Source organism: Littorina saxatilis, linkage group LG8 (assembly GCF_037325665.1).
Source record: "Littorina saxatilis isolate snail1 linkage group LG8, US_GU_Lsax_2.0, whole genome shotgun sequence".
In the NCBI taxonomy this organism is placed as follows: Eukaryota; Metazoa; Mollusca; class Gastropoda; order Littorinimorpha; family Littorinidae; genus Littorina; species Littorina saxatilis.
In genome coordinates, this window is record NC_090252.1 from 34,239,039 (window position 1) to 34,260,881 (window position 21,843).

Genomic DNA, 21,843 nt, shown 5'->3' on the forward strand with positions numbered 1-21,843 from the left:
TATGTCTTGAATTAACAGCTTTGTGTTGCATGACCTTGGATGACCTTGACCTTGGGTCAAGGTCACATGTATTTTGGTAGGAAAAATGTGTAAAGCAGTTCTTAGTGTATGATGTCATTGCTAGGTTTAGCTGAAGGTCAAGGTCATGTAAAGGTCAAGGTCAAGCATGTGAGTTGTATGGGCTTTGCCCTTCTTGTTCAGATTTTGTTTAAGCTTAGTCCTGAGCCTGCTTGCTGGCTCTCGGGCAGAGAAACATTTTCCCTCTTTATCTTCCCTCTCGCGGAGGTTTTTTGACTCACATGCGAAGCAAAAGTGAGTCTATGTACTCACCTGAGTCGTCCGTCCGTCCGTCCGGAAAACTTTAACGTTGGATATTTCTTGGACACTATTCAGTCTATCAGTACCAAATTTGGCAAGATGGTGTATGATGACAAGGCCCCAAAAAACCTACATAGCATCTTGACCTTGCTTCAAGGTCAAGGTCGCAGGGGCCATACATGTTGTCTAAAAAACAGCTATTTTTCCCATTTTTGGCTCACGTAAGTGTAGCCTATGCGATGATAAACTTTGTCTGTCTGTGCGTGCGTGCGTGCGTGCGTGTGTGTGTGTGTGTGTGTGTGTGATAGAAACTTTAACATTTCCGAGTCTATGGATAAAGCTCGCATAAGAAGATTACGTCTCGGTCAAAAGTGTTTGACGTGTGTGATAGAAACTATTTGAAGACGTCACATTATGACGTAAGAGGGTTAGACGTCACGCAAAGGAATTACTGAAAGTCTCGGTCATTGTTATTGTGAGCGGGCCGAGACTACTTGGCAGATCCAGGGTCTCGCTTTTTGCACAGTTTCACCTATGCTTACTGTGTGTGTGTGTGTGTGTGTGTGTGTGTGTGACAGAGTGATTGAGTTTGTGTTACTGTTTGTCGATTTCTTACGTGAGCCTTGAAGGCTTCGCCTCTTGTCTCTGAAGTTTTTGAGATTCAATACCTCACCTATATATGATATACTAGAGAAATACTCGGCTTCGCCGGGGTGAATCGCGAGACAGAGACAGACAGCGTGGCGGTTCACCACAATCACCTTTGAAGGCGAAGTCCTGTCAAACGGGTTTGAGAATTTTAGAGCTTATTTCTTAGCCCTGTATTATCTGTTGTGGCTTCTCAAATGCCAGAACATACAGGCAGACAAAAACCGCTAGACCGCATCACAAACAGAACTCTACAATACACAGGTTTTTGCCCACACACACACACAAACACACACACACACAGAGAAGCCGTATATATATATGTATATCTATATCTATGAATATATAGAGATAGGTGACAGTGTATTTTTCGCGTGGCTATAAATTGATTCGACCTTTTCACTTTGACAGTAAGAACAACTTACGGGTGCAAGGGAAGCGTTCTGGACAGCGCAGTGACATTCTAAAAATAGTAACTTAGAAACGGGAATATGGATTGAAGCCACACGAAGGCGCAAAACACTGGAGAAGATAAGGAAGAGTTACTGGGAATGGTGAATTCGCCGGGGTGAATCGCGAGACAGAGACAGACAGCGTGGCGGTTCACCACAATCACCTTTGAAGGCGAAGTCCTGTCAAACGGGATTGAGAATTTTAGAGCTTATTTCTTAGCCCTATATTATCTGCTGTGGCTTCTCAAATGCCAGAACATACAGACAGACAAAAGCCGCTAGACCACATCACAAACAGAACTCTACAATACACAGGTTTTTGCCCACACACACACACAAACACACACACACACACAGAGAAGCCGTATATATATATGTATATCTATATCTATAAATATATAGAGATAGGTGAGAGTGTATTTTTCGCGTGGCTATAAATTGATTCGACCTTTTCACTTTGACAGTAAGAACAACTTACGGGTGCAAGGGAAGCGTTGTGGACAGCGCAGTGACATTCTAAAAATAGTAACTTAGAAACGGGAATATGGATTGAAGCCACACGAAGGAAGGGAGATAAACGCAAAACACTGGAGAAGATAAGGAAGAGTTACTTATAATGGTGAAATGAACACAAAAACCAAAATCGGTTCAGCGCTGCGCGCTGAGAGCACGTGTTGAAATATCTCATCGATGATATTGTGTCCGGGGTGTAGCTGAATACGGTGTCCAAATTTGAAAAAGATCCACCGAGAACTTTGGCGTTGTGATGTGGTGTAGCGGCTTTGGTGTGTCGGTATGGGGGCCCGGGTAGCTGAGGTGGAACCAAAATCGGTTCAGCGCTGCGCGCTGAGAGCACGTGTTGAAATATCGACCAGGTTGTGTCCTGTCCCGGGTCTACCTGAATATGCCCACCAAATTTGAAGCAGATCCATCGAGAACTTTGGCCGTGCATGGCGAATACACAAATACACAGACACACACACAGACACAAGTCGTATATATATATATAGATAGGGCAAAGTAAGCCCCATCTTTTGATACCAGTTTGGTTTACCTTGCTTCAAGGTCAAGGTCACAGGAGCTCTTCAAAGTTGGATTGTATACATATTTTGAAGTGACCTTGACCCTGAACTATGGAAGATAACTGTTTCAAACTTAAAAATTATGTGGGGCACATGTTATGCTTTCATCATGAGACACATTTGGTCACATATGATCAAGGTCAAGGTCACTTTGACCCTTATGAAATGTGACCAAAATAAGGTAGTGAACCACTAAAAGTGACCATATCTCATGGTAGAAAGAGCCAATAAGCACCATTGTACTTCCTATGTCTTGAATTAACACAGACCTGTTTACCAGTACGATTTGGGCGTATTTTGTACGCCAAATTATTATCGGTACGCAAATACGCGACACACGCACAAAATACGCCTAAGAAAAAGGCTAGAATACATTTTCCAGTGTTCGTGTGCTGATTACGGAATGGTACAACTGATACCGGTTTCGGTCGAAGGGAGATAACCATGACAGCGAGTCTTCAGCTGTGGAAACCTTGTTCAGTTGTTGGCACGTGCGATCGTCTGGACAATCGTGGCAAAATGAAGCGGAAAAATGTGCCAGTTTCGGATGACTGTACCAAGTCTAAACAGCAGAAGCAGCAGATTTTCTTGGAGAAATATAAGAAAGAGCCAGGAATTGTGGAGTCTACTATGAGAAAAAGTCATGCACACTGCAAGTATTGTAAATCAGATTTCTCCGTTGCCCATGCTGGGAAATATGACATCGAACGACACTGCAGTTCCAAAACTCACCTGGACAAGGTTGCTGAAGCTGCCAAGGAATTATGAAGTTCATTCCCGCAAAGCAAATCCTGCCAGAAGAAAAGGCTGTAGTCCGCGCTGAAGCAATGTTTTCTAAGATGATTGTAAAAAATGAACTTGCCACTGTCAACCGCAGATGTTATTTCATGAACTTCATCTTTTCATTATCAATCTGTTTGGAAGACACTGGTTATAATGCTATAAACTGACAGGTAAATAAAATTGTTTTATCCCCGTTGTATTGGAAGGAGTTAAATTCTGGAGGTGTTCACAAGACATGCTATTTTTACACAAACACGTTTGCAACCACGCGTACATTTTCCCTAGCCCATATGGCTTTGCTTGCAAAGTACACCAACTTTTTGAAAAATACACTCAACTTTTTGGGAAAGTACTCTTGCCTCGGGTTTAGGGTAAACAGGTCTGTTAACAGCTTTGTGTTGCATGACCTTGGATGACCTTGACCTTGGGTCAAGGTCACATGTATTTTGGTAGGAAAAATGTGTAAAGCAGTTCTTAGTGTATGATGTCATTGCTAGGTTTAGTTAAGGTCAAGGTCAAGCATGTGAGTCGTATGGGCTTTGCCCTTCTTGTCTAGACAGGCCAGGCACTGGTTTTCCCTTGACTGTATTGGGGCTTCTACAAAAACCTCTTGAAATGAGTTTACCACTTGTTTTTGTAGACCCCCTAGCAAGAGTGATACAACCAAACATCTTCAAGTATAGAGGTTCTTGATTTTGTGCATTGAAGCAGATCCATGGAGACCTTTGGCCGTGCATCGCGAACACACACACACACACACACACACACACACACACACACACACACACACACACACACACACACACACACACAGACACAAGTCGTATATGTATATATAGATAGATGCATCTCCAAAAAGCTTGTTTGTTCTAAAATTTAAAGTCAGGAGAGGCCACCTAAATTTACCCTCCCTAAAATGCTAAAATTCATTTTCAGCTGGGATGCGCTGCTCCCCTAGACCCCCCAGCAAGGGCGCTGCCCCTGCACCCCGCCGGACCCTTGGCAGCCCCTGGACCCCGGCCTTCCAAAATGTTCAGTCCTGGCAACATTTTTGGCTCCCACCCATGCGAATATGTATCGGTCAGTTGACCACCAAAACGTAAAAACTATCGGTCCATCGACCGGACAAGGCTAGGTCCAATGCGTCAAATCAGAAAGGAATGCGTAGGAGACGGAAGACCGAGGCCTGGCAACAACACTGTAGATATATGTCATGTTTACTCTGAAACTGTGCTCAGAATTAAACTTAAAGAAAACCGGTTTATAAAAATTAGGTACTACTTTTGCATGCTTCGCTGAGATTAGCGTAATCTGTCTCGGTCTTTGGGTTTGGACTATACTATAGCCAAACCTAAGTCTGGGTGATGACTGGTTTTCGGTGTTGTTATTTTACTTTCAGGCCAAGAGGTTGACTAAATGTTTTGATATGGCTTAAAGTTCACGCAACTTAATTGTTTTACTCTTGTTTTGCAGAGCATGTCCTTGATTGTGAGGGAGATCACACACCGGAGTGTATAAGGCACATTGCTCGACTTGGGCTTTACACTCCTCAGAGTGAGGGGACTGACCAGAAGATTGAGATGATAAATGTAACAGATGATGATGAAATGTTTTCCTACAAATGTGAGGTTGATGGCCACCCATCTGAAGCATGCTCTTTTCCAGGTAAGTTTCCGTCAAACCTGCCCCGGCAACCACCTTTCAATAATGACCACCTCCCATAATGACTACCGCATTTAGATGTAAACTAGTTCAAATACCCTTTGTCGCTGCCCTACACGCCACCAGGCGTGAAAGGCAGTAAGTAAGTAGTTCAAATACATGCAGCATGTTCAAGACTGTTGAACACCTCCCTCACATTGCAAACTATCATTGAAGTGAATCCAGAAACAAAGAGACTGCCAATGTTCCAAAATTCAGAATAAAAAAAAAAGAAAGGTTGTTGGAACGTTTGTTATTGACAGAACAATACATTCACAAATATATCGACCCAACGGTCTTTATAGTGCACAGACAAACAATGAGTAAGGAGAACTTAGCTTGATCGAATGTGTCAAGCCGCTTGTTGGGAAAGTCCCTAGCGAATGAATCATTCGAACAGAACATGTATAATAATAATGTATAGAATAATGAATGTAGATTCATTCGCTTGGGACTTTCCCAACAAGCGGCTGACACATTCGATCAAGCTAAGTTCTCGGGATTGTCATGTCGATTTGAAGTTCAATAATGAATTTTCTCGATTTGCTCTATAAATCCCTTAGTGCACTGGGATGTCTCAATAACTTAAATAATAATGCATAATATTTACAAAGCGCATATATCCAGGGTTTGGTTTAACCCTGCTCAAAGCGTTGTACAACCATTGGAAGAAAATACAACAACAAGATAACATTATTTACAGTGCAGTCACATACATGTCAAAGAATAACACATTGCTCTATAAAACATTGTCACAAACACACGCGCAGACACACACAAGCACATTGCACAATAATACATTATCACAAACATACGCACTCGCGGGCGCGCAACACACATACGTGAAAAACTATGTACAGTACACAAAATTAGCCAAATGTGTCGATTTCTTAAAAGTCGATATTTGAATCATATAGGTGACAGAATTGTATTCTGTATTGCCTCCTGTATCGATAACATATAGTTTTGTTGTGTTTGAATGAAAAATGGGCTTAAAATAAAGAAAACAGTAAGATAGCGACTTTCTTTATTGTTGAAAGAAAACGCATAAAATGATTATTTCTCTGTTTCTTATCATTTGGCAAAAGCAAAAAAATAGTCTGCTTACGGTATCCCGACCGACCCTATTTTTTCGCGCGACCCTAGACTTGTTTTGGGCATTTAGGAGAAGAAAAAAAGTGTTTTTTGGCAAAATAACTTGAAAAAAATATGGGGTTTTTTGGGAGAAAAAAAAAATCCCGACCCTATGTTTTTTGCCTATGTTACCATAAACAGACTAATTTTTTTTGTTGGCCTTAGCTGATTCCCAAAATATAAGTAAGTAAGTAGTTCAAATACATGCAGCATGTTCAAGACTGTTGAACACCTCCCTCACATTGCAAACTATCATTGAAGTGAATCCAGAAACAAAGAGACTGCCAATGTTCCAAAATTCAGAATAAAAAAAAAAGAAAGGTTGTTGGAACGTTTGTTATTGACAGAACAATACATTCACAAATATATCGACCCAACGGTCTTTATAGTGCACAGACAAACAATGAGTAAGGAGAACTTAGCTTGATCGAATGTGTCAAGCCGCTTGTTGGGAAAGTCCCTAGCGAATGAATCATTCGAACAGAACATGTATAATAATAATGTATAGAATAATGAATGTAGATTCATTCGCTTGGGACTTTCCCAACAAGCGGCTGACACATTCGATCAAGCTAAGTTCTCGGGATTGTCATGTCGATTTGAAGTTCAATAATGAATTTTCTCAATTTGCTCTATAAATCCCTTAGTGCACTGGGATGTCTCAATAACTTAAATAATAATGCATAATATTTTCAAAGCGCGTGTATGCAGGTTTTAACCCTGCTGAAAGCGCTGTACAATCATTGGAAAAATACAACAACATAACATTATTTACAGTGCAGTCACATACATGTCAAAGAATAACACATTGCTCTATAAAACATTGTCACAAACACACGCGCAGACACACACAAGCACATTGCACAATAATACATTATCACAAACATACGCACTCGCGGGCGCGCAACACACATACGTGAAAAACTATGTACAGTACACAAAATTAGCCAAATGTGTCGATTTCTTAAAAGTCGATATTTGAATCATCAGGTGACATTATTGTATTCTGTATTGCCTCCTGTGTTGTGTTTGAATGAAAAATGGGCTTAAAATAAAGAAAACAGTAAGATAGCGACTTTCTTTATTGTTGAAAGAAGACACATAACATTATTATTTCTCTGTTCCTTATCATTTGGCAAAAGCAAAAAAATAGTCTGCTTACGGTATCCCGACCGACCCTATTTTTTCGCGCGACCCTAGACTTGTTTTGGGCATTTAGGAGAAGAAAAAAAGTGTTTTTTGGCAAAATAACTTGAAAAAAATATGGGGTTTTTTGGGAGAAAAAAAAAATCCCGACCCTATGTTTTTTGCCTATGTTACCATAAACAGACTAATTTTTTTTGTTGGCCTTAGCTGATTCCCAAAATATAAGTAAGTAAGTAGTTCAAATACATGCAGCATGTTCAAGACTGTTGAACACCTCCCTCACATTGCAAACTATCATTGAAGTGAATCCAGAAACAAAGAGACTGCCAATGTTCCAAAATTCAGAATAAAAAAAAAAGAAAGGTTGTTGGAACGTTTGTTATTGACAGAACAATACATTCACAAATATATCGACCCAACGGTCTTTATAGTGCACAGACAAACAATGAGTAAGGAGAACTTAGCTTGATCGAATGTGTCAAGCCGCTTGTTGGGAAAGTCCCTAGCGAATGAATCATTCGAACAGAACATGTATAATAATAATGTATAGAATAATGAATGTAGATTCATTCGCTTGGGACTTTCCCAACAAGCAGCAGACACATTCGATCAAGCTAAGTTCTCGGGATTGTCATGTCGATTTGAAGTTCAATAATGAATTTTCTCGATTTGCTCTATAAATCCCTTAGTGCACTGGGATGTCTCAATAACTTAAATAATAATGCATAATATTTACAAAGCGCATATATCCAGGGTTTGGTTTAACCCTGCTCAAAGCGCTGTACAATCATTGGAAGAAAATACAACAACATAACATTATTTACGGTGCAATCACAAACATATCAATGAATAACACATTGCTCTATAAAACATTGTCACAAACACACGCGCAGACACACACAAGCACATTGCACAATAATACATTATCACAAACATACGCACTCGCGGGCGCGCAACACACATACGTGAAAAACTATGTACAGTACACAAAATTAGCCAAATGTGTCGATTTCTTAAAAGTCGATATTTGAATCATCAGGTGACATTATTGTATTCTGTATTGCCTCCTGTGTTGTGTTCGATTGAAAAATGGGCTTAAAATAAAGAAAACCGTTAAATAGCGACTTTCTTTATTGTTGAAAGAAGACACATAACATTATTATTTCTCTGTTTCTTATCATTTGGCAAAAGCAAAAAAATAGTCTGCTTACGGTATCCCGACCGACCCTATTTTTTCGCGCGACCCTAGACTTGTTTTGGGCATTTAGGAGAAGAAAAAAAGTGTTTTTTGGCAAAATAACTTGAAAAAAATATGGGGTTTTTTGGGAGAAAAAAAAAATCCCGACCCTATGTTTTTTGCCTATGTTACCATAAACAGACTAATTTTTTTTGTTGGCCTTAGCTGATTCCAAAAATATACTGTTTATTGTGTTTGTCGCTGAAAATATGCTTAAAATGGAGAAAATCTTTCAAAGGTAATTATGCTTCATAAAGCCTGTATCTAACTTATCAAGCTGGTTTCTGTGTGTGTATGATGACTAAATTAAGCTCCAAAACGGCTGTACCGACTGAGACATGAATTGCAGGGTATGTTCTTTGTCACTCGAGTCGTATCATAGGATACTTTTGAAAAAGCAAACTTGAAAGGAGTCGTTAACAACAGCGGTCAAAAAGTAGATTTCCAATGAACTATCGAGGATCCTTCCCATCGGGGCTGTGGAAACTTTGGTTCATCTGCCCTCAGCACTCTTTAGTTTTGAGGTCAAGTCATTCCTCATAATATGTTCGTAGCGTCATTGTCGAGTCTCTTCATTTTTGTTGGCAAAGTCTTGGTCTCGGTTACAGTCAGTCCTGGCAAGCCAAGTTTCTCTCTCTCTCTCTCTCTCTCTCTCTCTCTCTCTCTCTCTCTCTCTCTCTCTCTCTCTCTCTCTCTCTCTCTCTCTGTGTGCGGGCTAGTAAGTTGTGTAATTCGAACACGCGCAGCGCGTGTGAACTTACACGAGTGTGTGTGTGTGTGTAAAAGGAACACAGACGGGCGCATGCAGTGGCGGGGTGGTAAGGCGTCGGCCTCTTAATCGGAAGGTCGAGGGTTTGAATCCCAGCCGCGGCCGCCTGGTGGGTTAAGTGTGAAGATTTTTCCGATCTCCCAGGTCAACTTATGTGCAGACCTGCTAGTGGCTTATTCCCCTTTGTGTGTACACGCAAGCACAAGACCAAGTGCGCACAGAAAAGATCCTGTAATAAATTGCAGAGCTCGGTGGGTTATGGAAACACGAAAATACCCAGCATGCTTCCTCCGAAAGCGGCGTATGGCTGCCTACATGGTGGGGTAAATACGGTCATACACGTAAAATTCCATTCGTGTAAAAACACGAGTGTACGTGGGAGTTTCAGCCCACGAAGGCAGAAGAAGAAAGAAAGAAAGGAACACGGGCGTATTTTAACGTGCAATCGCTTGACTGAATGGTTAATCACGCCTCAGCGTTCTTGTTTGTTACTTCCCCTTAACAAGGTTCACCGTCTTAGCACTCGGACTGAAGTCAATGCTTATATGTGAGGTGGGTGGGTAAGTATATTAATCAAATGAAAATATATTACTAAAACTTTTGATTACAGGGAATCTTGAGTGTTCAAGTCGGATGAGTGTCAAACCTCCTACTGTTGAGACAATCTCAGAATTTGAAAAATCTTTCCGAAAAGCGTAAAAATCAAACCACTTGACCTACATACTTGACACTTTGTAAAATCCTTATTCCACACTTTATGCTAATGTTCACCAACTATGTTTGAGTTATCAGCATTTTAGTGGGCTGCATTGGGGAGGGGGGTGGGGGGGTTGGTGGTCACCCTGTATGTAAAAGCAGGGCGTTGCCTATGACAGTGTACAGGAGGCGGATGGTGTCTTTAACAAAATAGTAGATAAATATTTGTTCTGTTTTATGAAGGAGAGAAATTGGATCCAAGGATCTGCTGTGAAAATTACATTGTGTCTGTCTTTTCCTAGCTGAGCCATCGCCACCTTCTTCTTACTCTTCCAATGGTTCCACATCAACAAGTGTACCCGGTGAGTGCTTTACATTCTTCAATTAATCTTGAGCTTGATATGAAGGGTTTGAAAAGAGTGTAAAATCCAAAGAGTAGTATATGATTCATTAAAGAAGATGGGATGAGTTTACTTGAGGCTACCTGGAACTGTGTTTTGGGTTCCACTGATAGCCACTTGAATCGCCTCAAAGAATCAAGGGCATAGACAGATTGGGAAAAATAACATTGGTGTGACGTCTGCTTCTCGTTCTAGGGCTGATCAGTGTTTAACAGAGACAAGTGCAAAGAAGTAATAAGAAATTTAATAATTCTGTACTTTCAAAAACATGCACATGATCATTCTTGCAGACATCAATCCCTTTCTCTTAGAATCTTCAAATGAAAGTTTTATAGATTATGATTTCGCTGGTGTGATTTCACACACACGTAACAACATTGTCTTTCTTCTTCTTGTTGCGTAGACGTTTGATATCGAAGAGCGGAACGTACTTCTTCTCGTTGAAAATGTATTTCGGTTTACACAAATGAAGACATGAAGGTGTGTAAATGTTCACAAAATATAACGTAGTCTACTCATCATGATAAACTCGATCTGGGTGACACTTGGGGACGTTGGTGGTTCCTTCCGTGGTTACCGCTGACGTTGCCCTTCCCACAGTGTTCACACGACATCATTTACACAAGCATTGTACACCCCTGTACACTTGCACCTTCTGCAACACACACGTGCAATATCTGTTATTATCAAGTATGATTTCCATCGATATCATTCAATTTGTTTCTCTAAAACAAACACAGAAACAAGAGTTCACAGACTGACACAAACACATGGAAAATGAACAATACCTGTGTTTTCCTGTGAATCAATAATGTTAAAATGTATTAGCGTGTTTTACCTTCGGTTAGTGGACCTTTGGAGATCGCAAAAATGTGGAAATCCGTCCACGGAAGGTGAAACATATGCTAGTGCAATCTACGTGGCTTCGTTGATTGCTGCCATCTTGGAGTCAATGAAACGGTCAGAGCATTGCATCCTAGCAACCTCAACTGAATATATGTACAGTTCATATTCACGAATTAATACCAATGCACGCTGTTTCCTTTTGTTCTCTTCGTTTAAATTTCTTTCCATGAAGATAAACAAATTCTTGCCTTGTACGCTGCACTAGTTTTGGACTAATGGCGCGAGCGTTGACGTCATATGTATACAGTGTCGTCATGACGTAGTCTCGGTCATTTAACCTCGTTTTGTGTACGCAACTAGTGAAGTCTCGATTAATATGAGAGAGGGAGTCGATACACGAATTCCATTCGTCACAATTGGTATGGTTTTTTATGTGAGGGAACAAAAACAAAAAAATGTTTTTGTGTTCATTGTTGTTTAAGCTGTGACATGAAGGAAAGAATGGTGGATGTAAGGGTCTAAATGTTAAGTGTGTTTGTCTTTTTTCTAGCTGAGTCATCACAAGTAACGCCAACTACTTCTCAGAATGTATCCACACAGACAACTATACCCCGTGAGTGCATGCTGTCTGAGCTTTATTTATGTCTTCTCTAGCTTTCGTGTTTTATTTGATTGGTTCAACAAAACTAAAGACACTTCAAATCCTGTATCAAATGTAAAACAAATTACATGCAGATCCATTGTGTGCTTACTGTTCCTTCTATTGCAAAATGTTTCATGAATACTTTTCGTGTGAAGTATGCGGTGCTAATGAATCACCTCTGGTGGACCAATTGAGAATATTTTTTTGTGACCTCAAAGTTGAAAGAGATGAAAAAACAGCATTAATAGATGGCAACTACGCAAAGCAAGTCATTTTAGGTAAAAAAAAATCGCACAGTTGCCAAGGATACGACCAATACGTTTGGAGAGAAAAAAATATGATGATCGTAAAAAAAAAAAAATCAAGTTTGATCGTGATCACTAAATCGAAGAAGAAGAAGAAATCGAAAGTAGGTTATCAAACCTGTTCTCTTGATAGCCCAGTGGATAAAATCCAGCTTTGACGATTGGTCAATGTAATCACGTGAGACGGGATATGACGAGATTTTCTGTGCCGCCATTGTTGTCGTCGAGTCCACAGACCTGTTTACACTACACATTGAGCGTAGTAAACTACGATTTTGGTCCCCAAACTACGCAACTACGCATGCTTGTCTTATACTACGCAAACGTTTCGTTTCGACTACACATTTTGAATACGCAAAAACGCGAGCGAGTTCCGATCCATAATTTGTACTAACCGGTTGTGTACTGCGTGCAAAACATGCCCGGCGCCCGCGAGAGTAGCGTAGTCAGTTGGTCTTGCTGCTGTTATTACAACTATCGCGGGCGTTTCAGCACATACTTTTCTGAACGCGGTCACTTCGTAGCTCATTCTTTCTGGAGGGAAAAAAATGGCTACAGCGACGAACACGGATTCAGAAGACTTTGGCGATCAACCGCCACGGAGCAAAAAAAAGAAGCTTGGTCAAACTCCCAGCAAGGCTTTTCTGCCAAAGTACTATGAGGAGCATCCATGCCTAGTTTCGTGGAGAAAAGGGAAGCATTTTGCCCATAGGCCCACTGCACTGTGTGCAACACGGCTTTTTCAGAGAAGCACAGTGGGCTTTACGACCGTGTAACCGCCACAAGAAAAGCACTTCTCATGAGGAATTCGAGAAATCCCGACCAAAGCAGAGGAAAAATTGGACTGTTTTGTGAAGAAACCCGTGCCAGGGAAAGAAGACCAAGACAAGCTCACTTTTGAGAGATCGGTAACCAGAGCAGAGGCAATGACCTGCCATGTTATTATTGCCGACGCAAACCTGTTCTGTTTATATGCAAATTTGCCTTCATGTTGATACACATACTCCCAGTCCCTACTTTTTGTGACTTGATGTTCTCAGATTGTCACAGGTCTTGAATAGGGGGTCCCACTGTATATGAACTGCATACCCCTCAACATAGCTTTTTTTTAACAAATGCATGGGTGAAACTTTTCCGCCTTAGGGCGGAAATCCGCCAAATGAAATTGGTCAAATAAAAAATTCCTTATTTTGATTTTTTTTTCCGCCGGCGATCCGATCTGTATTTTCTCTAACACAGTGACCGGACATCGCTGAATCTTTGTTTCCCTGAGCGCGCGAATTATCGGACTACAGCTTGGCATTTGTTATCATTGTTTACTGTGCAAATTTGTGTGTTTGAGATACCAGGAAAGGCCTACTTTTACCCATAAAAAGCCTGATTTTTCGTTTTCTGAATCTTGGTGAAAAGTACACCAAAGTCAAAGTAGGGGTAAACAGGTCTGATTATGCCTATGAAGCTGGTGCATTTGGTTATAGGTAACTATTCTCTTAAATTTGAAATAAAAAACGTTTTCCCGAAATAACTCTTGCAGTGTATCAGACCCTCCGCGGGTTAGGGGGAAGAATTTACCCGATGCTCCCCAGCATGTCGTAAGAGGCGACTAACAGATTCTGTTTCTCCTTTTACCCTTGTTAAGTGTTTCTTGTATAGAATATAGTCAATTTTTGTAAAGATTTTAGTCAAGCAGTATGTAAGAAATGTTAAGTCCTTTGTACTGGAAACTTGCATTCTCTCAGTAAGGTAATATATTGTACTACGTTGCAAGCCCCTGGAGCAAAGTTTTGATTAGTGCTTTTGTGAACAAGAAACAATTGACAAGTGGCTCTATCCCATCTCCCCCCTTTCCCCGTCGCGATATAACCTTCGTGGTTAAAAACGACGTTAAACACCAAATAAAGAAAAGAAAAATGTTTGCATTTTTATGTTTTGTGGAAGAGTTGTGCCCCTGACAATCTTCTTCCTCGTTTACTTCTGTAGACGTCCACTCCTGTGGCGTGTACGAAAGTTGCTGTCTTCTTTAGAGCTTGGACAGCTCAATTGGAAAGATTCTTGTGAACACATATATGTTAAAGTTACAAAGAGTAATACATGTCAACATCTGCAGGCACCTTCCAGTTGCTCAGCCTTCCACTTAAATTCCATTGATGAGGTTACATACTATGTAAAAAGCCAACTTGAAACCTCTGAGAGAGGCATTTGTAAAACATTTTCTTAAAAAAGACTATATGTGTGGGATTGGTGAGGGTATACACAATGGCCAGAACCCCCTGGTTTGAAATCTTTGTTTTCTTGTGCCAAGGTCTGTGAATTGTTCACAAAAAGTGTTGATTTTCTTACCATTGACTGAATGATTGTGGGCCATTTGGTATCAGTAATACATGTATCATAAAAGAAGGTGGTGAATTTGAAAAATGTTGTACAACTGTATCATTGATTGTAAAGTAATGTGTTTGTTTTGTCTTCCTCAGGTAACAGCGCTTGGTCATCACCAGGTGATATTGTGGGATATGTTCTCTCTCTTGGAGTTGGAGTTATTTTTGGACTTGCTGCTTGTCTTGGCTGCAGGTAAGATTTTCAACATATAATAGCAGTGATATGTTCCCAGCCGCAGTGGATAAAAAGTCAGTTAGACCTGGATTTAAATTATGAATAGGTCCCAATGTCCTGGTCTACTGTGAATAAAATGAAAATGAATGGAATTTCAACATCAAATTTGTTGAGCAGCTGAGTTGGTTGGTTGGGTAGATAATGCATGAAATAAAAAAAAGTTTTAAGTCATAAAACAATTGCTTAATCGCCATTTTTGTTAGGGTGTTAATGCTCCGTGGAAGAGTTGTATCCCTTAAAGTTGAGACAAGATGTCTAGCACACTGATAGTGTCATGATGAACACTGAGCTCCAATGTGCATGTTTTCACAAGAGAAATTTTTTATTTTGAATGGAATTCCTGTCTAAATACAGTGTCAGCTTGATGCCCCCTAGAATCCTTTGCACAATATGCACAATGGAGCTCACAATTTCTGTCACCATAATGGCTTGGCTGTCATCAGAAAAGTCACAACATGTGTAATGAGTGATCCCACTGTTAGCCATACATGAGCCTCTTTATAATCAGCAACCAAGCGATCATGGTGTCAGCAATTGTCATCTGATGTCATATTGAGCTGGCACTGCATAAAATGCACTGTTGTGCTCTAGATAAATGCTTGACTTAATTATCACTTGCAATCCTGGCCGCATTTTCAAGGTGTGCATTTCTTCTACAGCCTATAAAAACCATGACAGAATTATTTCTGAACATTTTCTATTCAGCTTTGTGATATGAATTTGATGCAGCTGTTGACATTCTTTGACAGGAAGAAAAGTGCACATTCTCCTGTGATTGCAATTGCGTCGAGCAGTCAAGTAAACACAGCAGAGGGACGTGCAAGCACTGAATCACGAACAGCAGATTCTGCTGTGATTGCAATGGAAGACATTCCAACCTCAAATGCGTCGAGCAGTCAAGAAAACACAGCAGAGGGACGTGCAAGAAGTACATCTCGGACATATGGCCATGGTGATGACCGTCAGGTAGATATGTGCTTCTTGTTGTGCATCTACGCTGTTAATATTGCTCAAGATATCAAGAGAATGCAGACCTGGGAACCCATACAATTTTGCCGTATTTTGTACGCATGATTGTCTAGAGTACGGAGCAGTATGGTCACTGAAAAAAAATACGATGAGAAAAATTCCTAGAGTTTAAAATGATTTAAATTGTACCTTTATCAAATTAAAAGAAACGAGTCTGGGAAAGTTGGTGACGGTAGAGTTCACAAACTAATGGTACAGTGGTACCTCTCTTAATGACCCCTGTCTTTTACGGGTCCCTCAATATTACGACCGACTTTTCTCTGACGGATTTTTTCTACTTCTTTGTCTTAGTATTTCTCACCTCCATATTACGGTCCACCTATCTGATACGACATACGACCGTTCACATGTGGACTTATAACGACTTTTCCCAAACTTATCACGGGTTTGGTTTACTCTAACTTGTATTTCTAGTCGAGTCAGTACGCAATACGGACACAAACACGTGTTGAAATCCTGTACATGTGCAACATCACTTCGGCACGCAAACGGCTGAAGCCATGGTTTTTCATTTCTAATCCAGGTCATTAACTTTATTTTGACTAGATAAAGGTCAGTTGCCAGATATCTGCTTCATTTTGCAAAGAACTCTGCAGGAATTCCTACCTTATAAACAGGCAAAGTTACAGAAACGTCATGAAAGTAATCCGCAGATCGAACCAAAACCGAAAGTTGTGGTGACGTCATGACATTTTGCGATGTACGTCAACAAAGCTCGTGCACATGTGGTCTGTCTTGCTAAAAACAATGGCTGACGAACATGGTTTCGAAATCTGGAACTGTTTTTTTGTTTTCCCCGATCCGTGGCCGAGTGACGCGATTTAGAACCACACGTTCATTTGAATCAATAAACTCTCCTCAGGCAGTGAACTTTGAAGGTGTCAGTAGTGTAGTCTCCTAAATTGCTCAACACTGTGGACAGTCTGGAGTGCAGTTATGTCCCGTGAATGAGCGAGTCAAAGTTTTATCGTGAAAACTGACGCTTTTCGCTACAATTTTACATCAGTTTCAACACACTGTCGCGGTTCTTAACGTCTGCAAAGGCTTACAAGTTTTTGAAACAAGCGTTTGGGACACTTCTTTGTTTTTAACCAAATCTCTGCATGACTTGATTAGAATCTGGTATCGAGATCCATGTGCATGCTTTGGCACCGCATACTTTCATTCGACCTCAGCGTGTTTTAATTTGCAAACCCTTAACCCACGAGTAGTTAAACAAGCAAGACAACTATGTGTGGGTAAATAATTGAATAGAAAACTGTTTACCATAACCGTTTTAAGGAAAGAATAACATTACTTTGTGGGTGGCATCAATCAAAACGCCCATGTCATTCCTGATCATTGACGGACCCGGACATAAACCAATCCTCCATGTTACGACCCCTCCATATAACGACCGAATTTCAATTACAGTTATAGAGAGGTACCACTGTACAGTAAATAGAGCATTGATTGCATGATTCTTATTTCTACACAAAATTTGGTTGACATCTGTCAAAGTTCAAGGTCGCAGGGGCTATAATCGGTTGCATACAACAAAAAAGTCATGGTGTTGAATTTGTTGAGGATTCCAGAGACACAACACATGTCAAATCCTGTATTGCGTGTCAAAATAACTATCCATTATATCATTGTGGGTGACCAGTGTACTTGCTGCACAAAAACCATAAGGCATTGAACATACACTGACCCTGGTAAAATGGGGAAGTAACTAAAAAAAAACGCCACAGCTTGCCGCTAGGGCACTGCCCATACATTAGGGTTACTTCCCCTTACGCCCACGTATATGAATTGGGGGCTTTTTCATGTAAGAAACATACAAAAAACCTATTCCCGTAACTGACATATACAGCTTTTTACTTGTCATATATGAAACTTATATGTTTCTTATACGAAACTTAAAGGTTTCTTGTATGTCTCTTATATGGCCATGTAGGTTCATATCGTACGGGTGATCACATGACAAAAACAGCTGTTGTCATGGGTCAACTAGGAACTGTATATCAATTGATATCGTGCAGGAAGTTCCCAGTGATTTTGATATCCAGCAGGAAGTAGTTTTCCAATTGTATTTTGAAGAAGAAGTCTCACGTGAAGGAAACACGTACAACTACAAGTCTCCCTTTTTTAAAAGCACAAATTTATTAAAGGAAGGTAATTGCATCAGAAAGATTAAACTGTGCAATGAATAAAAACAATCTTTTCCCACCCAGCTTTACGAGAGAAGTAGTAGCATTGCATGTTTTAATCTTACCAAGTGAGACAAGTGGGACAGCCCCAAACAAAACTGACCTTGGAAATGCCAGTTACACTCACAAAACTGCGAGTTCTCTTGCAGTGTATCAGACCCCCCGCGGGTTAGGGGGAAGAATTTACCCGATGCTCCCCAGCATGTCGTAAGAGGCGACTAACGGATTCTGTTTCTCCTTTTACCCTTGTTAAGTGTTTCTTGTATAGAATATTATAGTCAATGTTTGTAAAGATTTTAGTCAAGCAGTATGTAAGAAATGTTAAGTCCTTTGTACTCAGTCTAGGCGCAGTCGTAGCACGCGCCATCGCAGTGTTCGCACGTGCCAGTAGGAGGAGTGGCTTAGCTGGCTGTTTGTGCAGTAACCATGTCGGTATCAATTAAGCTCCACCGCTGCTTCGGTCCCAGTGTGTTATTTTGACCTGCCATGCTGCGGTCAAGAACTTTCCCACCGTCGGTAGCAGACTATCAAGTTTCCAAACCCAAACGGTGACAACTCCGAAGACTCTGGAGAGAATTTCTCTCTGTAGGGCTGCAGAGGTTTGATGTACAGATTTCCCTGTGTCACTGCTCAAACCAGGCCCGTTTTTTTTTTTACTTCAAGCTCAGAAAGACTGATCAAAGTTTACTCAGCTGAAAGGTTGAAAGATACATATCTGACCAAGTGCAGGCTTTCTAAACTTTTTGAATCATTATGACTTATGCTCAGCAATAACACACATGCACGCACGCACGCACGCACGCACACACACACACACACACACACACACACACACACACACACACACACACCACACACACACACACACACACACACACACACACACACACACACACACACACACAGAGAAACACGGGCGATTTTCTCTCATTATTCAAACTCACACACACACATACACACACACACACACTCACATCTTACTAAATCTACTTCAATTGAATTAGTTGACCTATTAGTAACAGTTCAACACACACTTGATGATTTTATTTACATTATTTTTGCATTCTCCGACAAATATGTCTGTGCTCAATATTGAAGTAATTATGCTCTATTATCTCGACTCGGTTACTTTGGAAGATATTGCTCCTGTTCAAAATCCTAAACATTCCTTCACATTCTTTAACAGCATGGAGTCATACATTGATAGGGTAGGCGATCGTGGCTTTTGCAGAGCTACAATTGAAAAACTCTTATAAAACACAGTTACCATTTTACCGAAGTTTGCAAGAAATGTGTAACTTCACAACACTTGTGAAAACTTCATTAAGTGCATTCACGACTCAAACACGACTCCAGAATTGTTTTCAATTACATCGGCAAAACAAAACAAGAAAAAAATCCCCAGCAAGACAGACAGCAAAACAAGTGAGAAATCAAACATGGTGAAAAGTCAATAGACTTATGGAGCTTTACGTAAATCCTGTGCAAGCATGAACTAAAAATGGAAAACATGATATCCATCAACTTCTAAATCACAATAAACTGTCAAGGAAATGAAGACTAGTTTAAAAACAACAACAACACATCAGTGCAAACAAAACACATAAAACACCTGAACTCACACACCAACCCAAAACAAATGGCTAGCTCAGTATCGATACATGCTCCAAACCACCAGGCCATAGGGGGTAAAAATCAAGGGTCTGCCAAACCCGGCAAATGCAGTTGGCAGCCGAGAAATCCCTAAGTACCTCTCCCAAAGATGGTACTTTTCGGCAAAATTTTCAGTTTCAAGTTGTTAGGACAACTTCTTTTGAGAGTGTGATTTTGTAGAGGTTATTTTGGGGAAACTGAAAGGTAGACCCTTGATTTTTTACCCCCTACACTTATACATATGTACATCTAGAAAGGAATTGTTTTTCATGTTCTGTCAAGGTCATAAAATCGCTTATACCCTTAGTAGGAATGTAAGACAAAGTAAAGAATACCCCCACAAAATCCGAGGAGGTATATGAGGATGGGATAGGGGTATGACTTTAAATTACAACAGTATCGGGGAGCGTGTCTTTAGTGCGTGCACGTGCTTCTGACACTGAGATTATGCTTTAAATGTCTTCCGTGTTTGTATGAGTGTTCATCACGATACAACAAAAAAAAGCATTAAAACTTAGCGATGTTAAGAATAAAACAACCCCATGTTTATCCTTGCATGAGAGTGTCACTAATTCTGCAAACACATCGCCTAGATGCTATCTTTCCGAAAGTAATAACTAAAGACATTGTGAGAAGGTACACCAACACCCCAGGTGTCGTGGTGATGCCATAGGAACTATAACCCGCTTTTTCCGACACTAATCTGATTGTCTACCCGCAGGAAGCATGCATGTATCCCCTGCACTGGGAGTGGGTGGGAGAGCTTTATTGCTTAGGTGAGCTTTGTAGGAAACTATCTGTACCCCCCAGTCTGCAAACACATCGCCTTCTAAACACTACTTCTTGGATTTAGTTTTGTCGTGTGTGAAAATATTTACCAACGAAAGCAAAATAACTGAGCAGTCTATAATTATTTCTTTCAGACAGAGCTCATTCCTTTCAACCTCTCATTGTTTCCAATTATAACTTCAAAATTGTGATCGAAATTCGGCTTTCCGTTCATGCTGCTGCTGATTTCGTGTGTGTATCTGCATGTATCGCATTTACTGCATGAAAAGTTGCTGAGATGTATGATTTCTCATTTACACCCAGTGTGTAAGGAAAACATTGAATACATTGACCTTTTTCACGACAGACAGATAACTACAGCCTTTACTTGTATGTAGATTGATGTTTTCCCTTTTTATATTCCTTTTAAAATTGATAAATATTTTTAAACCCTTCTCGGAACAGCTTTCGCAATTCATGTCCACCCACAGGCGCCGGACTATTCTGAATAACAGCGACTGCTCAAAGACCAACAGCAGACAATGATGAACTCGAACTGCCTGGAATCTGTGTTGCATGTATCATTGCAACTCGGCTGCATGATCACATTTCTGTATTTGTCATGTAAATTCTTACAACCCCGGATACAAAAACATAAACAGAAAATGACGTCACACCTTAAAAAAAACCATGGCTTTAATTTAAATGTAGCAGCATTAACACGAAATGTTTGTTATAATGCAGTAAAACTATTACATATCTGATTATTCTTGTTCATCTATTTCGTCTCCTCTACCCCTGTGCGTGTATTGTATGTGCCTCTTGTTTTATGGACTGGGCACAGGAGCTGCGCCTTCGGCTCTCAGTGTCAAGTTCCCAAAGGCCGAGGGAAGTGTTTAACTAACTGTATCAAGCACACGCTTATCGTGCATTCCGAACGCGTGTACTGGAGTGACTGACAGGGGCTCAAGTTCTCCCTCCCTTAATAATAAGGGAGTCTGGACGTGACTGCGCCTGAACTGTACTGGAAACTTGCATTCTCCCAGTAAGGTCATATATTGTACTACGTTGCAAGCCCCTGGAGCAATTTTTTGATTAGTACTTTTGTGTACAAGAAACAATTAACAAGTGGCTCTATCCCATCTCCCCCCTTTCCCCGTCGCGATATAACCTTGAACGGTTGAAAACGACGTTAAACACCAAATAAAGAAAGAAAGAAAGAAAGCAGTGTATCAGGGCACATCACTCACGAAAAGGCTGGAAATGAGCAGCCGATTTAAACAGTTCGCGCCAATATGAATCACTGTCCCACCCCTCTTCGTCCTAGCCATACAACATCCACCAAAAAAAAATCAACATCAGCTTCTACACAGTGACACACAATTTTGTATCGAAAGGCTGAATCATATCAAATCTTGCCTCACGCCTCGATC

At 40.5% G+C, this 21,843-nt stretch overlaps 1 protein-coding gene and 1 long non-coding RNA gene across 2 annotated transcripts in view; one reads left to right on the forward strand and one right to left on the reverse strand.

Moving 5' to 3' along the window:
- The window catches only part of LOC138973366 (uncharacterized), a 54,413-nt gene that overhangs the window by 17,644 nt on the left and 14,926 nt on the right, over positions 1-21,843 (forward strand). The window contains exons 3-7 of the mRNA XM_070346084.1: positions 4,757-4,948; positions 10,269-10,328; positions 11,764-11,826; positions 14,633-14,729; positions 15,521-15,737. Of these exons, the coding sequence (XP_070202185.1) occupies positions 4,757-4,948; positions 10,269-10,328; positions 11,764-11,826; positions 14,633-14,729; positions 15,521-15,737 (629 nt within the window). The remainder of the gene's footprint in view (positions 1-4,756; positions 4,949-10,268; positions 10,329-11,763; positions 11,827-14,632; positions 14,730-15,520; positions 15,738-21,843) is intronic.
- Positions 10,596-11,623, reverse strand: LOC138972281 (uncharacterized). Its single transcript, XR_011457531.1, has 2 exons — positions 11,206-11,623; positions 10,596-11,022 (listed from the first exon to the last, which is right to left on the reverse strand). It is a non-coding gene; the product is annotated as an uncharacterized lncRNA (long non-coding RNA).